This window comes from Myxocyprinus asiaticus, chromosome 41 (assembly GCF_019703515.2).
Source record: "Myxocyprinus asiaticus isolate MX2 ecotype Aquarium Trade chromosome 41, UBuf_Myxa_2, whole genome shotgun sequence".
Classification (NCBI taxonomy): Eukaryota; Metazoa; Chordata; class Actinopteri; order Cypriniformes; family Catostomidae; genus Myxocyprinus; species Myxocyprinus asiaticus.
The window spans coordinates 19,341,137-19,360,939 of record NC_059384.1 but is presented as its reverse complement, the minus strand read 5'-3'; the positions used below and the strand labels follow the sequence as shown (position 1 = coordinate 19,360,939).

The following is a 19,803-nucleotide window of genomic DNA, read 5'->3' as shown; positions in this document are numbered from 1 at the left end:
TGACAGTTGACTGTGGAATATTTAATAGCGAGGAAATTTCACAACTGGACTTGTTGCACAGGTGGCATCCTATCACAGTACCACGCTGGAATTCACTGAGCTCCTGAGAGCGGCCCATTCTTTCACAAATGTTTGTAGAAGCAGTCTGCATGCCTGGGTGCTTCATTTTATACACCTGTGGCCATGGAAGTGATTGGGACACCTGAATTCAATTATTTGGATGGGTGAGCGAATACTTTTGGCAATATAGTGTATCTTTATGGACATGGGAAACTATTTAAACTGTTAAAATATAAAATCCTGAACAAGTACAAAAATAGTCACGTTATTAAAGGAATACTCTGGGTTTAATGCAAGTTTAGATCAACCAACAGCATTTGTGGCATAATATTGATTACCACAAAATTATTTGCCCCTCATTTTCTTTTTTTAAAAAAAAAAAAAAAAGCAAAATAAGGGTTCCAGTGAGGCACTTGCAGTGGAAGCTAATGGGGCCATTTTGCAATCATTAAAATACTCAGTTTCAAAAGTATAACTACAATACATAAACAAAATGTGTGATTTTAGTGTTATAAAATCATTTACTAATCTTTTCTGTGTAAAGTTACAGCCAATTTTACAACTTTGTTGCCATGATGATGTAATGTCAACAAACCCTATAATGACTGTAAAAATGACGACTTTACAGCTCAAATAATACGAGTTTTAACAGAAAAATGAATGTAAGAGCTTTTATAAAATGATAAGCTTCACATTTAAACCCTCTAAAAAATTGACCCCATATACTGCCATTGTAAATGCCTCACTGTAACCTCGAATTATATATTTTAAAGAAAAGGAGGAATGAGTAGAAATAATTTTTTGTGGTAATCGACATTAACCCACAAATGCTGTCGATTGAGCTCAATTTTTATTGAACCCGGAATATTCCTTGAAGGTTATAAGCGTGTGCTAACATTTCTTTGCTGCTTATGAATGGGCAGCTGTGTGTAACAGTTTAATAGGGATTAACTGCATTAGACATTATTTGTGCTTAACCCAAATGTCAGTGTTATACTGTGTCATGGAAAATCACTGGCCAACTATACTACTCTAAACTAAGTATATTCAATATGTTTTGCGAGAAGTATGTTTGACTGAGTTAGTTGTGTGAATGGGTTACTCAACAGATCCTTTCAACAAAAGCGGTCTGACCAAAGCCTAAATTTATTTTATTTTGATAAACAAATCCATATGTATAAATCCATAACTGGCTAATCAGTCAAGCTTGCTAATCATTCCGCATACACCAATCGCACCACAAATATAGCAAAACAAAATCTCTTTTTTATTATTATTATTATTTTCATATATATATTTATATATTTGCACAATGCAACCAAGCTTTAAAATCGCAAAAGCTCTTAAAATACAGTTTGCGGACCGGCCAAAAACAGCCGGACGGCGGCCACTAATCTGAGACTCCTTCCGCATTTTCCTGCAGCTCTGATGCAGTGACGTGCGCCTCGGATGGCCCCGTAAGGGCCGGTAGAGCTGGAGGCTGCAGCGCCTCGTAGCGTATCGGCCCCTCCCCTCCGCGCTCTGCGGCGGCCCGCCCTACTCACTCAAGAGCCCCGTCTGCTCTCTGCCCGAGTCTGGGGGTGGGAGAAGGAAACCCGTACGGCCTTGGAAATCCGTAGAAACTAAACAATACAACAGGTAGGCCGCCATTGTTAGCTATATCTGAAGTGGAAAGCTATATGCTTGTAAGGTTTGAAAGTGATTAGATGTTTTCAGTACGTAACATGCGCACGTTCATGTATGGATCGGTTTGTAAGATTATCGCAGTTGTAATGGCGTGTAGGCCTTTGTTAGCTGCGAGTCGCGGCCTTCGAAGGCCTCAACTAGGCCGCGAAGACGAATCTTTATATCTGAAGTACTTGTTTATAAGAAATTTCGCAATGTTACCATTTGCATATGGATCTCACAAAGTATAAACATATCGCAGAATATAGTGAGTGCGACTGCTTTGGCAATGGAGTTTATATTTATGAGATTTGATGAATTATTTTCATTTATTCAAAATGGCGACGGGCGAGGTGAAAGGGGTGTGTCGAGTGTTGTGTATCAGTGGGCGTGGCTATTAGCGTCTTTTCCGTCAATGACGTGGGAATGGAACGCCCCTTGTCTCTGACTGTCACATTGTAAACAGAAAGGAAGAGTGTTCGTCAGTAAATAAGTATCAAATTATAGCAAATGTCTGCTATTATGTTTCTTTTTGTCCCTATTAAGTCATTTGGTCTGTTCCCTTTATCTTTGTTGTGTCTGAATGTGTTTGCCATTAATAATTCAGAGAGGTTAATAGATCAAACTCTTTGCCATTCTTTATTACTGTAAATCTGGTACAGATCAGACTTTTTCAGCTTATGCTTTATTTTTATTTCTGCAGGATTTATGTTATGCAGATGAAAGGTGGAGACAATGGATGAAGATGTAACCACTCTCTCTCTCCATTCCCATGAGCCCAAAATCATATTCCATGGCACAGGTGAACAAACTAGGACTATGTTTAAGTCTGTTGGATTGTTGTTTTTTTATTTGATTGATTTTCATGTGGGAGTTTGTGTGTTTTTTTTTTTTTTTTATCTACATTTGGGTGATGTAGAGGAAGATGAGGTGGTGGTAGAACTGCAGGAATCGATTCTCGTGTCTGATGTGGAGGGTGAGAAGATTGCGGTGCATGGCTTTGCCCCCGAGGAGCTGGTTATCCAGGAAGCTATTGAGGATGTGGTGGCAGAGTATGTGCCATGCACAGATGAGGAGGAAGGTCTTGGCACCATTGCTGTTGAGACCTGTGTGATTTCACCTGATGATGTGGCTCTGGAGGATGAAGGACTTCAGGTTGACGTGGTGACCGACGCTCCGGTACAGGAGGATCCTGACACCTGTGGAGACTACCTCATGATCTCTTGTGAGTGGGATTAGCAAATGAGAATTCATGTCAGAATGATCGTATTTACGAGTTAAGCGCACATGAATGCCTCCACAAAGTCATAATTATGAGTGGGAAACTCAAATTGTTATTGGTAATAATTCAGTTAACTTGAGGATTTTGACTGTGCAGATTAGTTTGTACACTTAATGAAGAATAATGATAAAACTTGTAAGACAATTAGCCTTTTTAGCTGGGTAATGCATCAAGTGTTTGCAACAACTACATTTCCCATCATTATATGTGGTCGCACTAGAATGATAATATAGATGGATAAAGCATTCATTACACACCTAATGTGTGTGGCTTTGCTCTTTATTTTGTTGCATTGGTGCTAAAAAAGCTTCCTGCCATCACTCGTAAGAAAAAAAGAGAGGAAGAATTATGAAATTGTAAAACGGGTCTGTTTTTTTGACTAAAATCACTTCAGCGCACATCACATCTTACTTACGATTTACGACCTCATACTTACGAACTTCCCGGAAGGATTTGAACCTTTTATTAGACTTTTGTTGGGCAGGATATCTGAATACAAAGTACATAAATCATTATTTAGAGCCTTACAACCATTGGCTACTATACAAACTAAATAGCAAAATCAAATCAGAAGTGACAACATTACCACTTAACTGTAAAATGTGTTTAAAAAACACTAAGAATATACAGACTTATTAATTTCCTCACGTGACCGTACACCGATTATGCTTAATAAGCCGCTAACATGTTAAGCTGTGTGTACGCCTAAGACAGTGTTCTTTATTGGGGTAAAAGTCATTAACTGTTTAAAGGGATAGTTTACCCAAAAATGAAAATTCTCTCATCATTTACTCACCCTCATGCCATCCCAGATGTGTATGACTTTCTTCTGCAGGACACAAATGAAGATTTTTAGAAGAATATTTCAGCTCTGTAGGTCCATACAATGCAAGTGAATGGTGGTCAGCACCAGAGGCGCCGGAACCGGGGGAGCTACACCCCCTCCCACACTTTTAGCCTACACCTCAACTGAACTTCGTCTGACATAAAAATATGCGTACTTCCTATGCACGCATTAATAGTAGTATAGCATGGGACAACACCGGTGTGAAATTTTATACCAGGTAAAAGGGGGAAAACATTATGAATGGAAATTCCAATATCAATACATTAGCCTAACGAATAGAATAGCCTTAAATAAAGAATAGTTGCCTAATGAAGAGTTTGCGACCCATGATAAATGAACTTAATGCATTGAAAGCCAGATGATGTTTACCAACGGATCAAATTACACAGGCAGCAAAGTACGCGCACTGACAGAAGACGTTTAATTGCAGGTAGTGAATATAATTTTCATGGTGGGTAACTGTAAGACCTCTCGGATTCGGAATGACACAAGAAATGCTGTTATACACACAGACACGCGCTTGAAGAAACACACTTTATTATATTTTTAAGAACAGATGATAGAAAAGCCATCTATGCGCATGTCTGACGCGCTGTTTGTTCGGAGGCATGCAGTCTCGTGGAACTCGCGTATGTAAAGGGTTCTCACTCTTTCTTTGTTTCAGTCTTCTGAAAATTTTTTGGAAGAATAGTATCATCTATGAGTGCTGCAAATGACCTCAGATCATCTCAGCTGAGGAGGTGCTTTGAGTTCAGTTCACTTTATTTCCACAGAGCAGTTCATTGTGAGTGCAAATCCACAGGGTGACATTATATATAGTGATTAAATCATAAAATAATACAAAAACATGTTCACCTCGAACCATGATTTATATTTCAGTGATTATAATCATTATAATAATTATGTTTACATTTATAATTGTTTTTAGATCTTAATTTTGTATTAGTAATTTTCCGCCTGTTGTCATAGACGGATACTTGCGTGACGGTAAATGGAAAGGTGGTTATATATGATTTTTTTTTTTTTTTTACCACTTCATTATTTTAATTGCTTTTTTGTTTAGTTTGAAGTGCATTTTAAATTTAGAAATGTCTTTGGTTTAAGTTTTTAGTTTTTTAAATACATTTATTTAATTTGCAATGCAAAATCACTAAAGCAAGAATATTCACATATCCCTCAGCCGGGGGGTTGATGATGTAATTGGATATTGTGATATATACACTGGCGGCCAAAAGTTTGGAATAATGTACAGGTTTTACTGTTTCAGAAGGAAATTGGTACTTTAATTCACCAAAGTGGCATTCAACTGATCACAAAGTATAGTCAGGACATTACTGATGTAAAAAACAGCACCATCACTATTTGAAAAAAGTCATTTTTGATCAAATCTAGACAGGCCCCATTTCCAGCAGTCATCACTCCAACACCTTATCCTTGAGTAATCATGCTAAATTGCTAATCTGGTACTAGAAAATCACTTGCCATTATATCAAACACAGCTGAAAGCTATTTGGTTCGTTAAATGAAGCTTAACATTGTCTTTGTGTTTGTTTTTGAGTTGCCACAGTATGCAATAGACTGGCATGTCTTTAGGTCAGTGTTAGGTCAAAATGGCAAAAAAGAAACAGCTTTCTCTATAAACTCGTCAGTCAATCATTGTTTTGAGGGATGAAGGCTATACAATGCTTGAAATTTGAAGATTTCTTACAAAGGTGTACACTACAGTCTTCAAAGACAAAGGACAACTGGCTCTAACAAGGACAGAAAGAAATGTGGAAGGACAGATGTACAACTAAACAAGAGGATAAGCACATCAGAATCTCTAGTTTGAGAAATAGACACCTCACATGACCTCAGCTGACAGCTTCACTGAATTCTACCCGCTCAACACCAGTTTCATGTACAACAGTAAAGAGAAGACTCAGGGATACAGGACTTATGGGAAGCATTGCAAAGAAAAAGACACTTTTGAAACAGAAAAACAAAAAGAAAAAGTTAGAGTGGGCAAAGAAACACAGACATTGAACAACTGATAATTGGAAAAGTGTTATGGATCTTAACCCCATTGAGCTTTTGTGGGATCAGCTAGACTGTAAGGTGCGTGTGAAGGAAGTGTGGGGTGAAATGTCACCTGAGTATCTGGACAAACTGACAGCTAGAATGCCAAGGGTCTGCAAAGCTGTCATTGCTGCACGTGGAGGATTTTTTGATGAGAACTCTTTTTAACAGTTTAAGAAGTTCTGATTTTTTTTTTTTTCAAATTGTAATAGTAATTTTTCATGTTATTAATGTCCTGACTATACAATGTGATCAGTTGAATACCACTTTGGTGAATAAAAGTACCAAATTCTTTCCATAAGAGCAAAATCTGTACATTATTCCAAACTTTTGGTCGCCAGTGTGTGTATGTGTGTGTATATATATATATAAAAATATCGTGAACATATTTCTTGCATATCGCCCAGCCCTAGGAGGGAACTAAAATTTATTCACACACATTTAAAGTCATTACCCTTCCGAAGCAGCTAAACTGGGTTCTGGGATGAAAACAATAAACCCGCAACAACTCATAATAAGTGATGTACTTGCCCGGACAACGAAATACCCGACCGGTAGCCCATGATGGAGAGAATGCACGGATGAAGTAGGTTCGTTGCTAAAGAGATGTTGCCCTTCACAACTGTTGAAAAGCCATCTTTCAAAAAGTTTATAACACATTTTAATTGCACTTCATTTTTTTTCTGTTTCATTTGAATTTTTAGTTAAAATAAATTAAAAAAATAACGTTCAAAGTTTGAAATCAAGCTGCCTTGCGTTATTGTGTAGGCTACTGCTTAACGAATATTATCCCATAGTACCACTTAGCGTCCAACCAGCGGTAATACCGGTGTTGGTCAGTTTGAACATGGGCACCGCACTGGTCCCCATCCCCCCCGGAATCTACGCCCCTGGATCACTTGATTCAAAGCTCTGCAATGCTTCATGCTAGCTGTCATAACTTTAAACACTATCACACCTAACTCAAAGGAACACTAATCTCACCCAGGGTAACTAAAGAAAAGTGAAAAAATGCAGATGTCTGATCAATCCATCCACTGATCTACAAATGCCCCAGAATCTGAATAAAGAGCATCCCCAGACCATGGATGAAATTAAGCTAGAAATTAATGAAAGTGGATGAGGACGTACTGGCTAGCTGTCACTGCCCTTCTATGTTGTTTGTAGACGTGTGTTGAACCATAAGGAGATGTTCCGTGATACACAAGTCCAGATGTTTAGGTAAGTAGTTATAACTTGCATTATATGACTTATATGATAGTCATAGAATGACCATACACTGTTTGCACAGTGTTATCAAGCTTATCAAGTAAAATAACGGTGTTTTAAAACCTATGTGGGTTTCGTGTTATTCTTCTTTCAAGAGGGAAATTTGACTTAATTCACAGTAAGACAAGATTGATATTGAGGATCAGTCATAAAGTCAGCAGAATTAGACAAAGTAGGATAATAAACAAATATTGCTCTGTATCCTGTTATTGGGGATGAGGAAATAACTTTAACCCTTACCTCAAGTCACACAATGTCGAATGTAATATGCTGCTTTATAAACGGTATAAAACACAGGGCATAATGTTCTTGTGTAACATTGTTAAATGCACACAAACAATAAAATGACTGTCAAACGATTTAATAGACACTTAAAAAAGAGGGACCGATACACAAGAACACGCAGTTGAACCAATAGTGTTCCAGAAGTATCCGAAACTCAAGAAAGCTGCTTCGTCTAAGGTATGCGACGTGTGAATTGTGCAATGACAAGTGTGTAGCCAGTCTCTCTTTGTGCCGGTGGCCCGGAAACCGATTTGAATCTCTTTAGATTACATCAGCATTCAGACTGTGTATTTTGATAAATAACTAGTCAGTCAACGTGATTTTGACAATGTTGGAAGCTGGTCTGGTATAAATTGGCCATATAATTTCTATTTTGATAAATTGGCCATGTTGACTGCGGAATGTTGTTGTGATGACGTCACAACCAGCCCAGTTTTTCATTTTTGGGTTAACTATCCCTTTAAGCAAAAACTAATACACCTAGATATTTGCTTGTTAACTGGATTTCATTTTGCATGTACATTTTTCTGTCAGCTTATTCAGTGTGCAATGTATTCAATGCTTTATCAGTTTATTGATTTGCATGTAAACCTTGAAAACAGGTTTTTATAATGAGCCCAGTTTTGATAGTTATCATCGATTTATTGTACATGCATATATACATACTCACCATCTGTTTGATGTGGCTTTATTTAAGTGGATGAAGCTGGAAAGGTGGTTTCAGATGAGGATGCTAAAGTCACCATTGAGAGCACTTTAGAAGATTCAGAGGATGTGGAGAAGGATGAAGAGGGTCAAGAGGTCATCAAAGTGTACATTATTAAGGCGCATTCTGGGGAGGAAGACTTGGGTAAATTTGGACTTTAATTGACTGTTATAGAGTTTTTTCAAACATGTTTTCTATCTGCAATTCATTATGGAATTTGCAGGAGGCACTGTTGACATAGGAGACACTGAGATTGATGTAGATGAAAGCGTGGAGCTGGTGGATCCCTCTGGAATGCCTATCAGAGAGAAGATGGTGTACATGTCAATGGATGAAACCATTCAAAACCAGGATGACATCAGTGAGTCCTGTTGTTGTCAAATTTGATTATGAAGGTGTTACCCTTGAGTGCCTCTTCTGATATAGTGTGTTCTCCCTCATACAGATGCTAAAATGACAGATGAAGTCTACATGGAAGTGGTGGTGGGAGGTGAGGACCCTGGAAATTCTCAGCAGACGCTCGACAATGCATCGCTCAGCAAAGACTTCATGCCTGTGGCTTGGGCAGCTGCTTACGGTTCGTGAAGTATACAATGCTATCAATTATTTGGCCAAATTCAATCAAGATGTTGATCAATTTTGTGCTGTGTGATGCATTCAACATTGTGATACACATCTCATGATTCAACAGTCAGCTACAGCTGTACAGACAACACTCTTCATCAAACCAGTGAGTAGGGATGGGCAATACCACTTTTTTTTTTTTATGTATTTTTTTTTTTTCACTTATTATCAAGGCCAATATTGCCGATATCTCTGTAAAACTATTTTTTTATTTTTTGCAAATTCTTGGGAGAAAAATTTTATTTTTAGATATTATTTTTTTAAATATATATTTTTTACATTTATAGTCCTAAATTGGAAAATGATTATTTAAACTTACGAAAATTAACCATGGTTTTACTACAGTAACCACTGATATTGATATATATACACACAGTACTGTGCAAAAGTTTTAGGCACATAAGATGTTTCACAAAAGCATTTGTCTTAAGATGGTTATTTATATCTTCAGCTTTAGTGTGTCTATAGGAAAAATACATTTTAGACTCCCAATCATTACTTTTGCAAATAGAAATTATTAGAATAGAAGAACAGGGTTCTCTGCAAGAGATGGCATTGCTCACACAAAGCCCCCCACTGAACATCGAGTCAATTGAGCAATTGAGACAGCCTAAATAGATTAAAAAAACTGTGGCAAATTCTCCAAGAAGCTTGGAACATCCTATCTGCCAACAACCAAGACAAGCTGTGTCCAGGTGTACCTAGGAGAATTGGTGCTGTTTTAAAGGCAAAGATGGCCACACCAAATATTGATTTAACTTTTTTATGTTTACTGGACTTTGTATAATGTTAATTGATCAATGAAAACTATTTATGGCATTATTTTTGAAGACATCCTCACTATGCAACATTTTTCACAAGTGCCTAAAACTTTTGCACAGTACTGTATTTATATATATGTATATACACTACCGTTCAAAAGTTTGGGGTCGCTTGCCTGAAATGTTTCTCATGATCTTAAAAATGTTCTGATCTGAAGGCGTATGCTTAAAAGTTTGAAATTAGTTTTGTAGACAAAAATATAATTGTGCCAACATATTAATTTAATTACAAAACTAAAATTTTATTTAAAAAAATACATTTTGGAATGGATGACTTGGACTGAATAATTAAGAATAGCAGCCAATAAGTGCCCCACAACTCCTTCAATACTGTTTAAAAAGCATCCCAGTGTGATACCTCAAGATGTTGGTTGAGAAAATGTCAAGAGTACATGTCTGCAAAATCTAGGCAAAGTGTGACCACTTTGAATATGCTAAAATATAACATAGTTTTGATTTATTTTGGATTTTTTTTGTCACAACATAATTCCCATATTTCCATTTCTATTATTCCATAGTTGTGATGACTTTACTATTATTCTAAAATGTGAAAAAAATAAATAAAATAAAGAATAAGTGACCCTAAACTTTTGAATGGTAGTGCGTGTGTGTGTGTGTATATATATATATATATATATATATATATATATATATATATATATATATATATATATATACATACACTCACTGAGCACTTTTTTAGGAAAACCTGTAAACCTACATATTCATGAGATTATCAAACCAGCCAATCATGTGGCAGCAGTGCAGTGCATAAAATCAAGCAGATACAGGTCAGGAGCTTCAGTTAATGTTCACATCAACCATCAGAATGGAGAAAAAATCTGATCTCTGTGATTTCGACATGGTGGTTGGTGCCAGACAGGCTGGTTTGAGTATTTCTGTAACTGCTGATCTCCATGCACAACAGTCTCTAGAGTTTACTCTGAATGGTGCCAAAAACAAAAAACATCCAGTGAGCGGCAGTTCTGTGGACAGAAACACCTCGTTGATGAGAGAGGTCAACGGAGAATGGCCAGACTGGTTTGAGTTGACAGAAAGGCTACGGTAACTCCGATAACCACTCTGTGCAATTGTAGTGAGCAGAATAGCATTTCAGAATAAACAACGTCAAACCTAGAGGCAGATGGGCTACAACAGCAAAAGACCACGTCGAACACCATAGTGTTCCTAATAAAGTGCTCAGTGAATATATATATATATATATATATATATATATATATATATATATATATATATATATATATAATTTTTATTTTATTTTATTTATTTTTTAAATGTATTATATTTATTAACAATTACAGAAAATTACCATTGTTTTAACAACTTTTAATTTAAATAAACTTCTAAACAGACCCAATTAAAATAAACATCATGTTTAGATTGGTCATTATTTCATGTAAACTAACTCCAGAAACTGTTTGTTTTTCTGTCCTTACGTCAGCCAAGCACCTCTTGTTTAAACATGCACTGAGTGACACGAGCGCAGTCTGTGACTGCTTGTCTTTCAGCAGTTCTGCAAGTTAAGATGAGCGGAAGAACAAATAGTTCCAATCCGATTCAACTAATTGCTAATATACTTTTTTTTCCTTACTTAGAAGCTTATGAAATGCATTAATTTTATGGTAACTAAATAATATTATCACAAGTGTAAATCGATATTTGTTATGTGAGGATCGATATTCTTGATACAACATCAGTATCCAAAGTATCGATACTTTAGAATCGATCCACCCTTCCCTACCAGCGAGCAGGCAACTCAACTTTCCACAGATGATGCACTCTTGCACTCAATGACCGCTGGAGTGAGCACAACAGAATGCAGGGATTTTGAGATTTTTTTTTTTTTAAGTTTCAACCTACATTTAACTTGAAACAGCGTCCTAAAAACATAGCTCTTATGGCTAGAGGCGCTGAAAACTAGTGAGACATGACACAACCAAAGTGAGATGCTCCAAAAGCATCCATCTGACACATGAGTACATAGACCAACAATTAAAAAATAGAGCATAGGGTTACGTTCATTAATATGAAATAAAAAAATATAAAACTACTTTTTCTTTTTTTTTTCAGTTTTAAAGCATGATTTTCAATGAAGGTTTTCATTTCAACTGCACAATGATTACTTAAAGACATTACAGCATCATTTTCTGTAAAGCTGCTTTGAAACGATGTGAAATGAAAGTGCTATACAAATAAAAAAGACTTCTTGTATTGTCTAAATGCTTCACTTGTCTGTTGCCACAATATTATGTAATGTATTTAAATTATTTGAATTATAATATTTATCAGGCCTATATATTATATTTATAATTATTTTAATTATTCTAAATCACTGTTATTTGGGGACTTTTTTCAGTAAATATCGGTATGCCATTAATTGTGATTAATTCGATTAATCAGCACATCATGTAATTAATTCGATAAAAAATGTATTGATTGATAGGCCTAAATTTTTTTTTAGTATTGGTTAATATTTTGAGAAATAGAATCACAATATATCGATATGTGATTGTATCAGCACAGCCCTAGTAGATGCTGTATTACAAATGTGTTCTGAAAATATAGACCCTTTTTTTGATGTGATGTCTGTCAGGTGGGGAGGATAGTGAAAGCTGTGAGAACAGGAATGGAGCAGCTAGTGCTCTCCTGCACGTTGATGAGTCTGACATGATAGAGAGGCTCAATCGCCAGCGAAGCAAGAACAAGAGCAAAAAGCGTTCCGAACTTCGTCAAACAGGTACTATCTCTGCTGATTCATTTCCATATTTTGTTATTTTTAGATGTTTGTTATTTGTCTGCTTTTATATCTGAATCTCTTTATTTCCTTTATAATAATATTATAATTATTTGTTTTTTTTAACTTCAGCAATCATCATTGGACCATACGGCCAGCCTCTTACGGTATACCCCTGTATGCTGTGTGGCAAGAAGTTCAAGTCGCGTGGCTTCCTCAAGCGCCACACTAAGAATCACCATCAAGATGTAGTAAATCGAAAGAAGTACCAGTGCACTGACTGTGATTTCACCACTAACAAAAAAGCCAGTCTCCACAACCACATGGAGTTCCACACCCTTAGCAGCAAGGCTCCATTTGAGTGTGAGGTGTGTGGTAAAGAGTTCCACCAGCAGGCGGCGCTGTTCTCCCATCGCCTGCAGCACCACCATAGAGAATCCAAGCTGCATATCCCTGCACCCACCACCAAAATGCACAAGTGCAAGTTCTGTGAATACGAGACGGCAGAGCAAGGACTTCTCAACCGACACCTGCTGGCTGTTCACAGCAAGAATTTCCCTCATATCTGTGTGGAATGTGGCAAAGGCTTCCGTCATCCTTCAGAACTGAAGAAGCACATGAGGACTCACACTGGTGAGAAGCCTTACTCCTGCCTTTACTGCAACTACAAATCAGCTGACTCTTCCAACTTAAAGACGCATATAAAGACCAAGCATAGCAAGGAGATGCCTTTCAAGTGTGACCGTTGCTTCCAGACATTTGCAGAACCTGATGAGTTGCTACAGCACGGACTGACGCATGAGGAAGCCAAAACACACCAGTGCTCCCATTGTGATCACAAAAGCTCCAATTCCAGTGACTTGAAGCGTCACATCATTTCTGTTCACACCAAAGACTATCCACATAAATGTGAGGTCTGTGGAAAGGGCTTCCATCGGCCATCTGAGCTTAAGAAGCATTCGGTGGCACATAAAGCCAAGAAGTTGCACCAATGCAGGCATTGCAATTTCAAAATCGCAGATCCGTTTGTTCTTAGTCGGCATATTTTGTCTGTGCATACTAAGGAGCAGCAAGCTTTCCCTGACAAAAAGGGTCTTAAGAAGACATTTGGACTTGGAGGGGGTAAGAAAATTTTGGTTGGCACTGGTATGTCCAAGGGCCATAGGGAACGGCGTTTATACCAGTGCCAGTATTGTGACTACAGCACTGGTGATGCGTCTGGCTTCAAGAGACATGTGATCTCCATTCACACCAAAGACTATCCTCATCGCTGTGATTTCTGCTCTAAAGGCTTCCGCAGACCATCCGAGAAGAACCAGCACATCATGCGACATCATAAAGACCTAATGCCTGCTTTGTGAGCTTTGTAATGGCTGCCAAAAGCAACACCAATCAGAGCCTCAACAGGAAGAGGTCCATCCTAGATTTGGGGATGTAGCTGTAGCCTTCAGAGCCAAAGCTGATTGCTGGAAAGCCGGCTAGGGGCTGTTTCAGACCACAGATGGTGTAGGCATGGTAAACATGCAAGGAAAAAGAGAAAAGATCGCTCCACATTGGTCATCACCCTGTTTCTGCTCTAATATAGATGTTTTTGTGTGGCCAGTTTTCTCAGTCACAGGTTACACTGCTGTTGTGTCAAAGTAAATGTTTTGAAGACTGCTCCACGTTTATCGCAAGTTTCTAGCTTTAGATTAAATCCAACTTGCATGTTAAAGGGATAGTTCAGCCAAAATTGAAAAGTTTCTCATCATTTACTCACCCTCATGCCATCCCAGATGTGTATGACTTTCTTTCTGCTGCTGACCACAAACGAGGATTTTTGGAAGAATATTTCAACTCTGTAGGTCCATACAATGCAAGTGAATGGTGACCAGATTTTGAAGCTCCAAAAAGCAGATTAAGTCAGCATAAAAGTAATCCATACAACTCCAGTGGTTTAATCTATGTCTTCTGAAGCAATCAAGTCATGATTTCAAGCTCGATTACACTTTCTAGTACTTGATGCATGCGCAGAGCTCTAGATGGCGCTATAGGAAGTGTAATTGAGCTTGAAATCATGATCGTGATTGTGTTCTGCAGAAGAAAGTCATACACATCTGGGATGGCGTGAGGGTGAGTGAATAATGAGAGAATTGTCTTTTTTGGGTGAGCTATCCCTTTAAATCATGAAGGATGGACATCAAACATGCCTTTAAATTTTAAGTTTTGCCATATGATTATTAAGTTTGAATTATGGCTTCTGTATTGTAAGAAGTCAATAAGCTATGGTGTGAATCAGTTATTGAATGGTTTCTTAGCTTCAGATAAGCAGATTTAATTATTAAAACTAATTTAAAAAATCAAAACACAATCTATGGTTCCTAAAAAAACAAATATCATGATATTTGCCCATATTGACAGTAGTTTTATTTGAGAGCAAATCACTTGTGTTTCAGCTCTGATAGGCTCTCAGGAAACTAATTTTATTTTATTTGAAGATAATCAAGGTCAGGATCCACACAAAATGCATCTCTAGCATTGGTGCATTGATTTTGCTGATAACAACCATTATTTAATCAAGCAAATGAATAGAACATGATGTAGGACAGGTTTTCTTGCTAGTATTTCCAAGAAAAGTACAATATTACAAATAGTGCTCAACCGAAAAGTCTTTAATCAAAGAATTAATGACTGATCAAAGAATACAGTCATTAAATCAGGCCAAATGGCTGTTAATATAAATTTGTTTTAATTTAGACATAAATTAAGAAGTGTAATTCATGTGTTTCTGGAATGTGGTAGGCTGTGGTCTGTTTTTTTGTGAAACTCACCCTCAAATTATTAAAATTATATTTTATTTTTTACACATACTGATGAAAATGTATAACTTGGAATGAAATATTCTAAAAGATGTTATGTGTATATTAATTATTTGTAAATACAGAAGTAATAAACAGTATTTTGTGCCCAACATTTTTTTTTAGTTTGTGGAAAATTAATGTAAATGGAGAAATTAAATGTAACACAAAGATTTGTCATTTGTAAACATTTAATTTGACAGCAGTAAACAAAACCAATAAAGCATTATTTATTTAAAAAAAAAAACAAATGTTTACAGGTGTGCCATATTGTTCATAATATGACAGGAATGAGACAACATTGTATGCAATCAGGAAAACTGGCATGTCAGTGCAGCAACATGAAGAATTTATAGATGCATCATTATGACAAAGTAAAAGCATCTGTTTGGACACCCTAGAATACTTCTGTTCTGTCCCCCTATCCTCTGCAGACTATCATGAATACAGTCTGAGAGCTCATTTGGAGAAGCACTTTAGGTGCAAACTGATTTAACATTATGTCAGCACTACTTAAATGTGTAAGCCACTAAAAGGAACGGACTCTTGTTTCCACACAAAGTGAAAGAGACCCAAATAAAGCAGACAGGAAGCCAGCAATTCATGTCTGTATTTTCAGGTGAAATGTCTGGGCCAGCTGATGTTGTCTTTGTCTTCCTTTGGATGATGAGATGCTTAAGGATCTGAGCATTCCTCTGCAAAACAACAGTTAACAGTACTAAGTTAATGAAAAAGTTTCACACATATTGTAACATTATGTATTTTAGTGACTTTTAATCAAACCGTTTAAAACTTACCATTTGGTGGCAGAATGGCAATGTTTTCCTCAAGAATACCAGTATCCAAAGAGAACTGCCTGAACTTCTCCTTTAAGTCTTCCATTATTTCTGTGGTGCGGCCTGTGACCATGACACAAGATTATTTATTATTAAGAGTCCATTTTGGCACCATATTTTTTATGAGAACATTTCAGCTACGTGTAATTTGGACAAAATCAACTCTTACTGTAGAGATTGTTAAGAACATCAGATACATCTCCCTTGGTCTTGATAGTGTGAACGATAGCATACTCGTCATATTTGGCATCAACCACACGCATGTCGTTGTCATTTTCCCAGTCTGACCAATTGAGAAGACAGAAAATTCAAATTTAAGCCAGGAACAACTTTATGATGGTAAATTGTGCTTTAATAGGGTTGTTAAGTATCTGACTGCTAGATTTCAGAGATAGGTAATAGAAAAACTAGGAAGACTTACACTGGCTAAAGAAAACAAAGCGTCCTGGAATTTCTGTCTTCTTGGCAAGATGAGTTATTCTCCAGCAGGAACCGTTATCCCTAAGATACAAATGAAGCATTTAGTGTCAGTTATTTGGTATTTATGAGAGTATAGTCATCAGGAGAGACATTCTCCTTTGTAACACTTCAACAAGTTTGATTTGCCTATGCAGCAGATAGGCACTTACTTCAGATTAGCGAAACTGAGGTCGAGGTCACCATCCTCTGTAGGAACCAGCATGGCGGTTCCCACCTTCATGTCTGCCTTGTGATTGGCAAACCATTTTGCATTTGTTGCAAAACCAATGAGATACCACTTTCCTCCCATCTGAAGAGAACAGAGTGGAAGATTTAATTGACTGACTGTCTATGACACATTCAACTATTATAAATCAAACAAGCTGAGATCTTCCCCCAAACCCAGTGATAATATTGAGATACTTACATTGATATATTTGATTGGTGGCATCAACCAAAGTACAATTACATTGACTTTAGTAAAATATAGTAAAAATGCATGGCAATTGCTCTTGTTTTTACCTTTTCCAGTTCAAAGTCAGTCATGGGCATGACTTCGGCAGAGGCAAACACTGCACAGAGCAGAACGCACACCAACTTCAATACGAGGGTCGTCATGGCTGCAGAAGTGTAGGATCTCTGTAGGCAGTCTGGAGTTTGGAAGACAAAGCTGGCTGTGCAGGGAGAGGAATGCCAACCCCTGATTATCCCTGAGAGTGAGCCCCCAAAACCCTCCTTCCTTGACTCTCAGTCCCTCCCACATCCACAGCCACAGTAGGAATGCTAATAACAATCGTTACACAACTTGCAGCTTACACGTGTGTTTTTTTCCATGTATATGTGGGGGGTTTAGGGTAACCTGATGCTTTGTTGTCTCTGTGTGGCCTTTAGAATTCATGGAAACATTACAATGGATTAAACTACAGAATAGCCTGATGTCTAAATTAAGCATTCTGAAGTCTACAAAACTCTGTGGTGGCATAAATAAAATAATATAAAAACAATGCAATGATTGTGATTATGATGGTGTTTTGCATAGTATCCAAATCAGCATTTTAAAAGAAACACCTTTGATTGTTCTGTAAATGTCAGGTGGTGCAAAAGTAAGTTTCTGTGTTGTTTATGAGAGGATAATTTCCTTCAGGATATTTTTTGGAATGTTGGATGTGCGTCTTGCTTACCCCTTCGGTTGTGTAACCTCAAAAGACTGGGCAGGCAGAGTCTTGTTTTTAAGAGTTGCATCACAAGCCCCTTGTGGAAAATCACTACTTTCATGGAAGATATTGTGAAACTAGAAAAATGGAGAAATGCCATTTTTAAGCAGACAATTGAAATGACAAATCAGCTCTTTATTGTTTTAATTATTTGCATGCTGGTCATCAGAATGCTTTCTTGTGGTGCTCAGGTCTGATTGATGGGAGCTGTCGTATGTCACAATCACAGACAAACTGCAATAAAGTGCTGGTCAGCCAGAGGTAATTTCTTATGTCATTCTGGCGGACAAAACAAGAGCAGAGCTGTTAGATTATCTTTTATTTTATTTTTTTTGTATGTGGGGGCCAGAATTATACAACATTATAGGTTCTTCGTGTTACAAAACCTAATTTAAGGTTATGCAAGTTTAGCAACGCCTGCCTTTCAAACTGAAAACGTGATGTGAACTCAAGAGATACACAATTGGCTGGGTTGGCTTTTTTTCACAATGTAAAACTGCTTTTAGCCAATCAGTAGATATTTGCCCAACATCCAGCAGCGACGGGCAAAAGCTGCACTGTAGACCAGGAGTCCAATTCATTTCAGCGAATCGGTTGGTTCGGACAGTTCCTTTTAATGAAGTAGTTCAAACCCAAACCACTGATTCAATTGAGTTTGCCACAGAAGTCTTCGCGTGTTTTTTTATGTAATGGAGTAAATATATTGTTAAACGGTGTGTATGCTCTGCATATTCTAATATGTTGTGTAGATTGTGTCAAATTTTCCTCATTACACTGCAGTCGAGTGATTTACACAAGCCTTTCGAATCGGTTCAACTGAATCATTACAAAAGAACCGAAGAATGATTCGTTCGCTAATCATCAATAAATTCTGTCCGGCAAAATGCGGTAGCCTCTAGTTTTGTAAATATGTCATAGTCAAAATGTAAATAACCCAAGGAATCATGATTAAATGAAATACATTTAGATCTGACCCAGCTTCTTATCTGGCGACTCGCAAAATCCTGGAAGAGTTTAAAATAAAATAAAATATAGTTTATATTATATTATATTATATGATTGCTGTTTGTCTCACCGTAGTCGGGAAACTGGAAAACGAATTCCAATCCTATATTAAATGTCTGCTCGATTCTCGAATTTATCCACTGTATCATCAGACACTTCACTGGAAACGTCATTTCAAACGAAGTAAACTTTGGATGAAACAATGCACTTTCCACAGATTACAGCATCGTAAAACAATCACAGTCAGTATGGCCTTTAATTAGTATTTTATTAATGTAGCATGATACCAGTGATACAGGAGGGTGAGAAGTTTAATATAGGCACTAGAACACCTACCCTATAATTTCATGGTAATTTTCCCTGCTCTCTTGAAAACCAACACTGCATATGAGCTGTAGTCAATTTCAGTCACACTTATATCCAAGTCCTCCTCAGGTCTCTTACCTATGATGACAGATTTGATAATAGTGTTAATGTACAGTGGCCCCCAAAAGTACTTGGACCAGGGGTGTAGATTCCGGGGTGTGGTACCGGGTTCAATACAAGCTCAATCGATAGCATTTGTGGCATAATGTTGATTACCACAAATATTCATTTTGACTTGTCCCTCCTTTTCTTTAAAAAAAAAAAAATCTGGGTTCCAGTGAGGTACTTGGAAGTGAATGGGGCCAATCTGTAAACTCACTATTTCAAAAGTATAGCAACAATACATAACAATATGTGTGTTAACATGATTTAAGTGTGAGAAAATCACTTACTAACCGCATCTGTGTAAAGTTATTTCCAATTTAACAACTTTGTTTACGACTGTAAAACAACTTTACATCTCAAATAATACACGTTTTAACAGAATGTAAGTGCTTTTATAAAATTATAAGCTTCACATTTCTGTCTTTAAACCGTCTAAAAATTGGCCCCATATACTGCCATTGTAAGTGCCTCACTGTAACCTTGCTTTTTTTTTTTTTTTAAAGAAAAAGGGGGACAAGTCAAAATAATTTTTTGTGGTAATCAACATTTAAATCTGTATAAATGCTATTGGTCTTAAATAAAAAATATTAAGCCATGTTGCACAAATTT

At 37.1% G+C, this 19,803-nt stretch overlaps 2 protein-coding genes across 5 annotated transcripts; one reads left to right on the top strand and one right to left on the bottom strand.

Annotated features, from left to right (window-relative positions):
• The first annotated feature begins 76 nt into the window (after positions 1-76).
• On the top strand, positions 77-15,237 carry LOC127432103 (zinc finger X-chromosomal protein-like). Of its 4 annotated transcripts, none has more exons than XM_051682908.1 (9): positions 77-1,698; positions 2,429-2,527; positions 2,645-2,950; positions 8,164-8,316; positions 8,396-8,533; positions 8,618-8,749; positions 8,864-8,902; positions 12,232-12,375; positions 12,505-15,237. In XM_051682908.1, the coding sequence occupies exons 2-9, from the start codon at positions 2,461-2,463 to the stop codon at positions 13,731-13,733; spliced, it is 2,208 nt and encodes a 735-aa protein (XP_051538868.1). In that variant the 5' UTR covers positions 77-1,698; positions 2,429-2,460; the 3' UTR covers positions 13,734-15,237. The 4 variants fall into 4 exon arrangements, with proteins under 4 accessions (XP_051538868.1, XP_051538872.1, XP_051538870.1 ...); XM_051682910.1 differs by lacking the exon at positions 77-1,698 and adding an exon at positions 1,788-2,218; XM_051682911.1 differs by lacking the exon at positions 77-1,698 and adding an exon at positions 2,212-2,336.
• Positions 15,238-15,382: 145 nt separating this feature from the next.
• Positions 15,383-17,761, bottom strand: LOC127432111 (lipocalin-like). Its single transcript, XM_051682925.1, has 7 exons — positions 17,686-17,761; positions 17,027-17,178; positions 16,675-16,814; positions 16,467-16,546; positions 16,215-16,328; positions 16,007-16,108; positions 15,383-15,904 (listed from the first exon to the last, which is right to left on the bottom strand). The coding sequence occupies exons 1-7, from the start codon at positions 17,744-17,746 to the stop codon at positions 15,885-15,887; spliced, it is 669 nt and encodes a 222-aa protein (XP_051538885.1). The 5' UTR covers positions 17,747-17,761; the 3' UTR covers positions 15,383-15,884.
• Between the last annotated feature and the right edge of the window lie 2,042 nt (positions 17,762-19,803).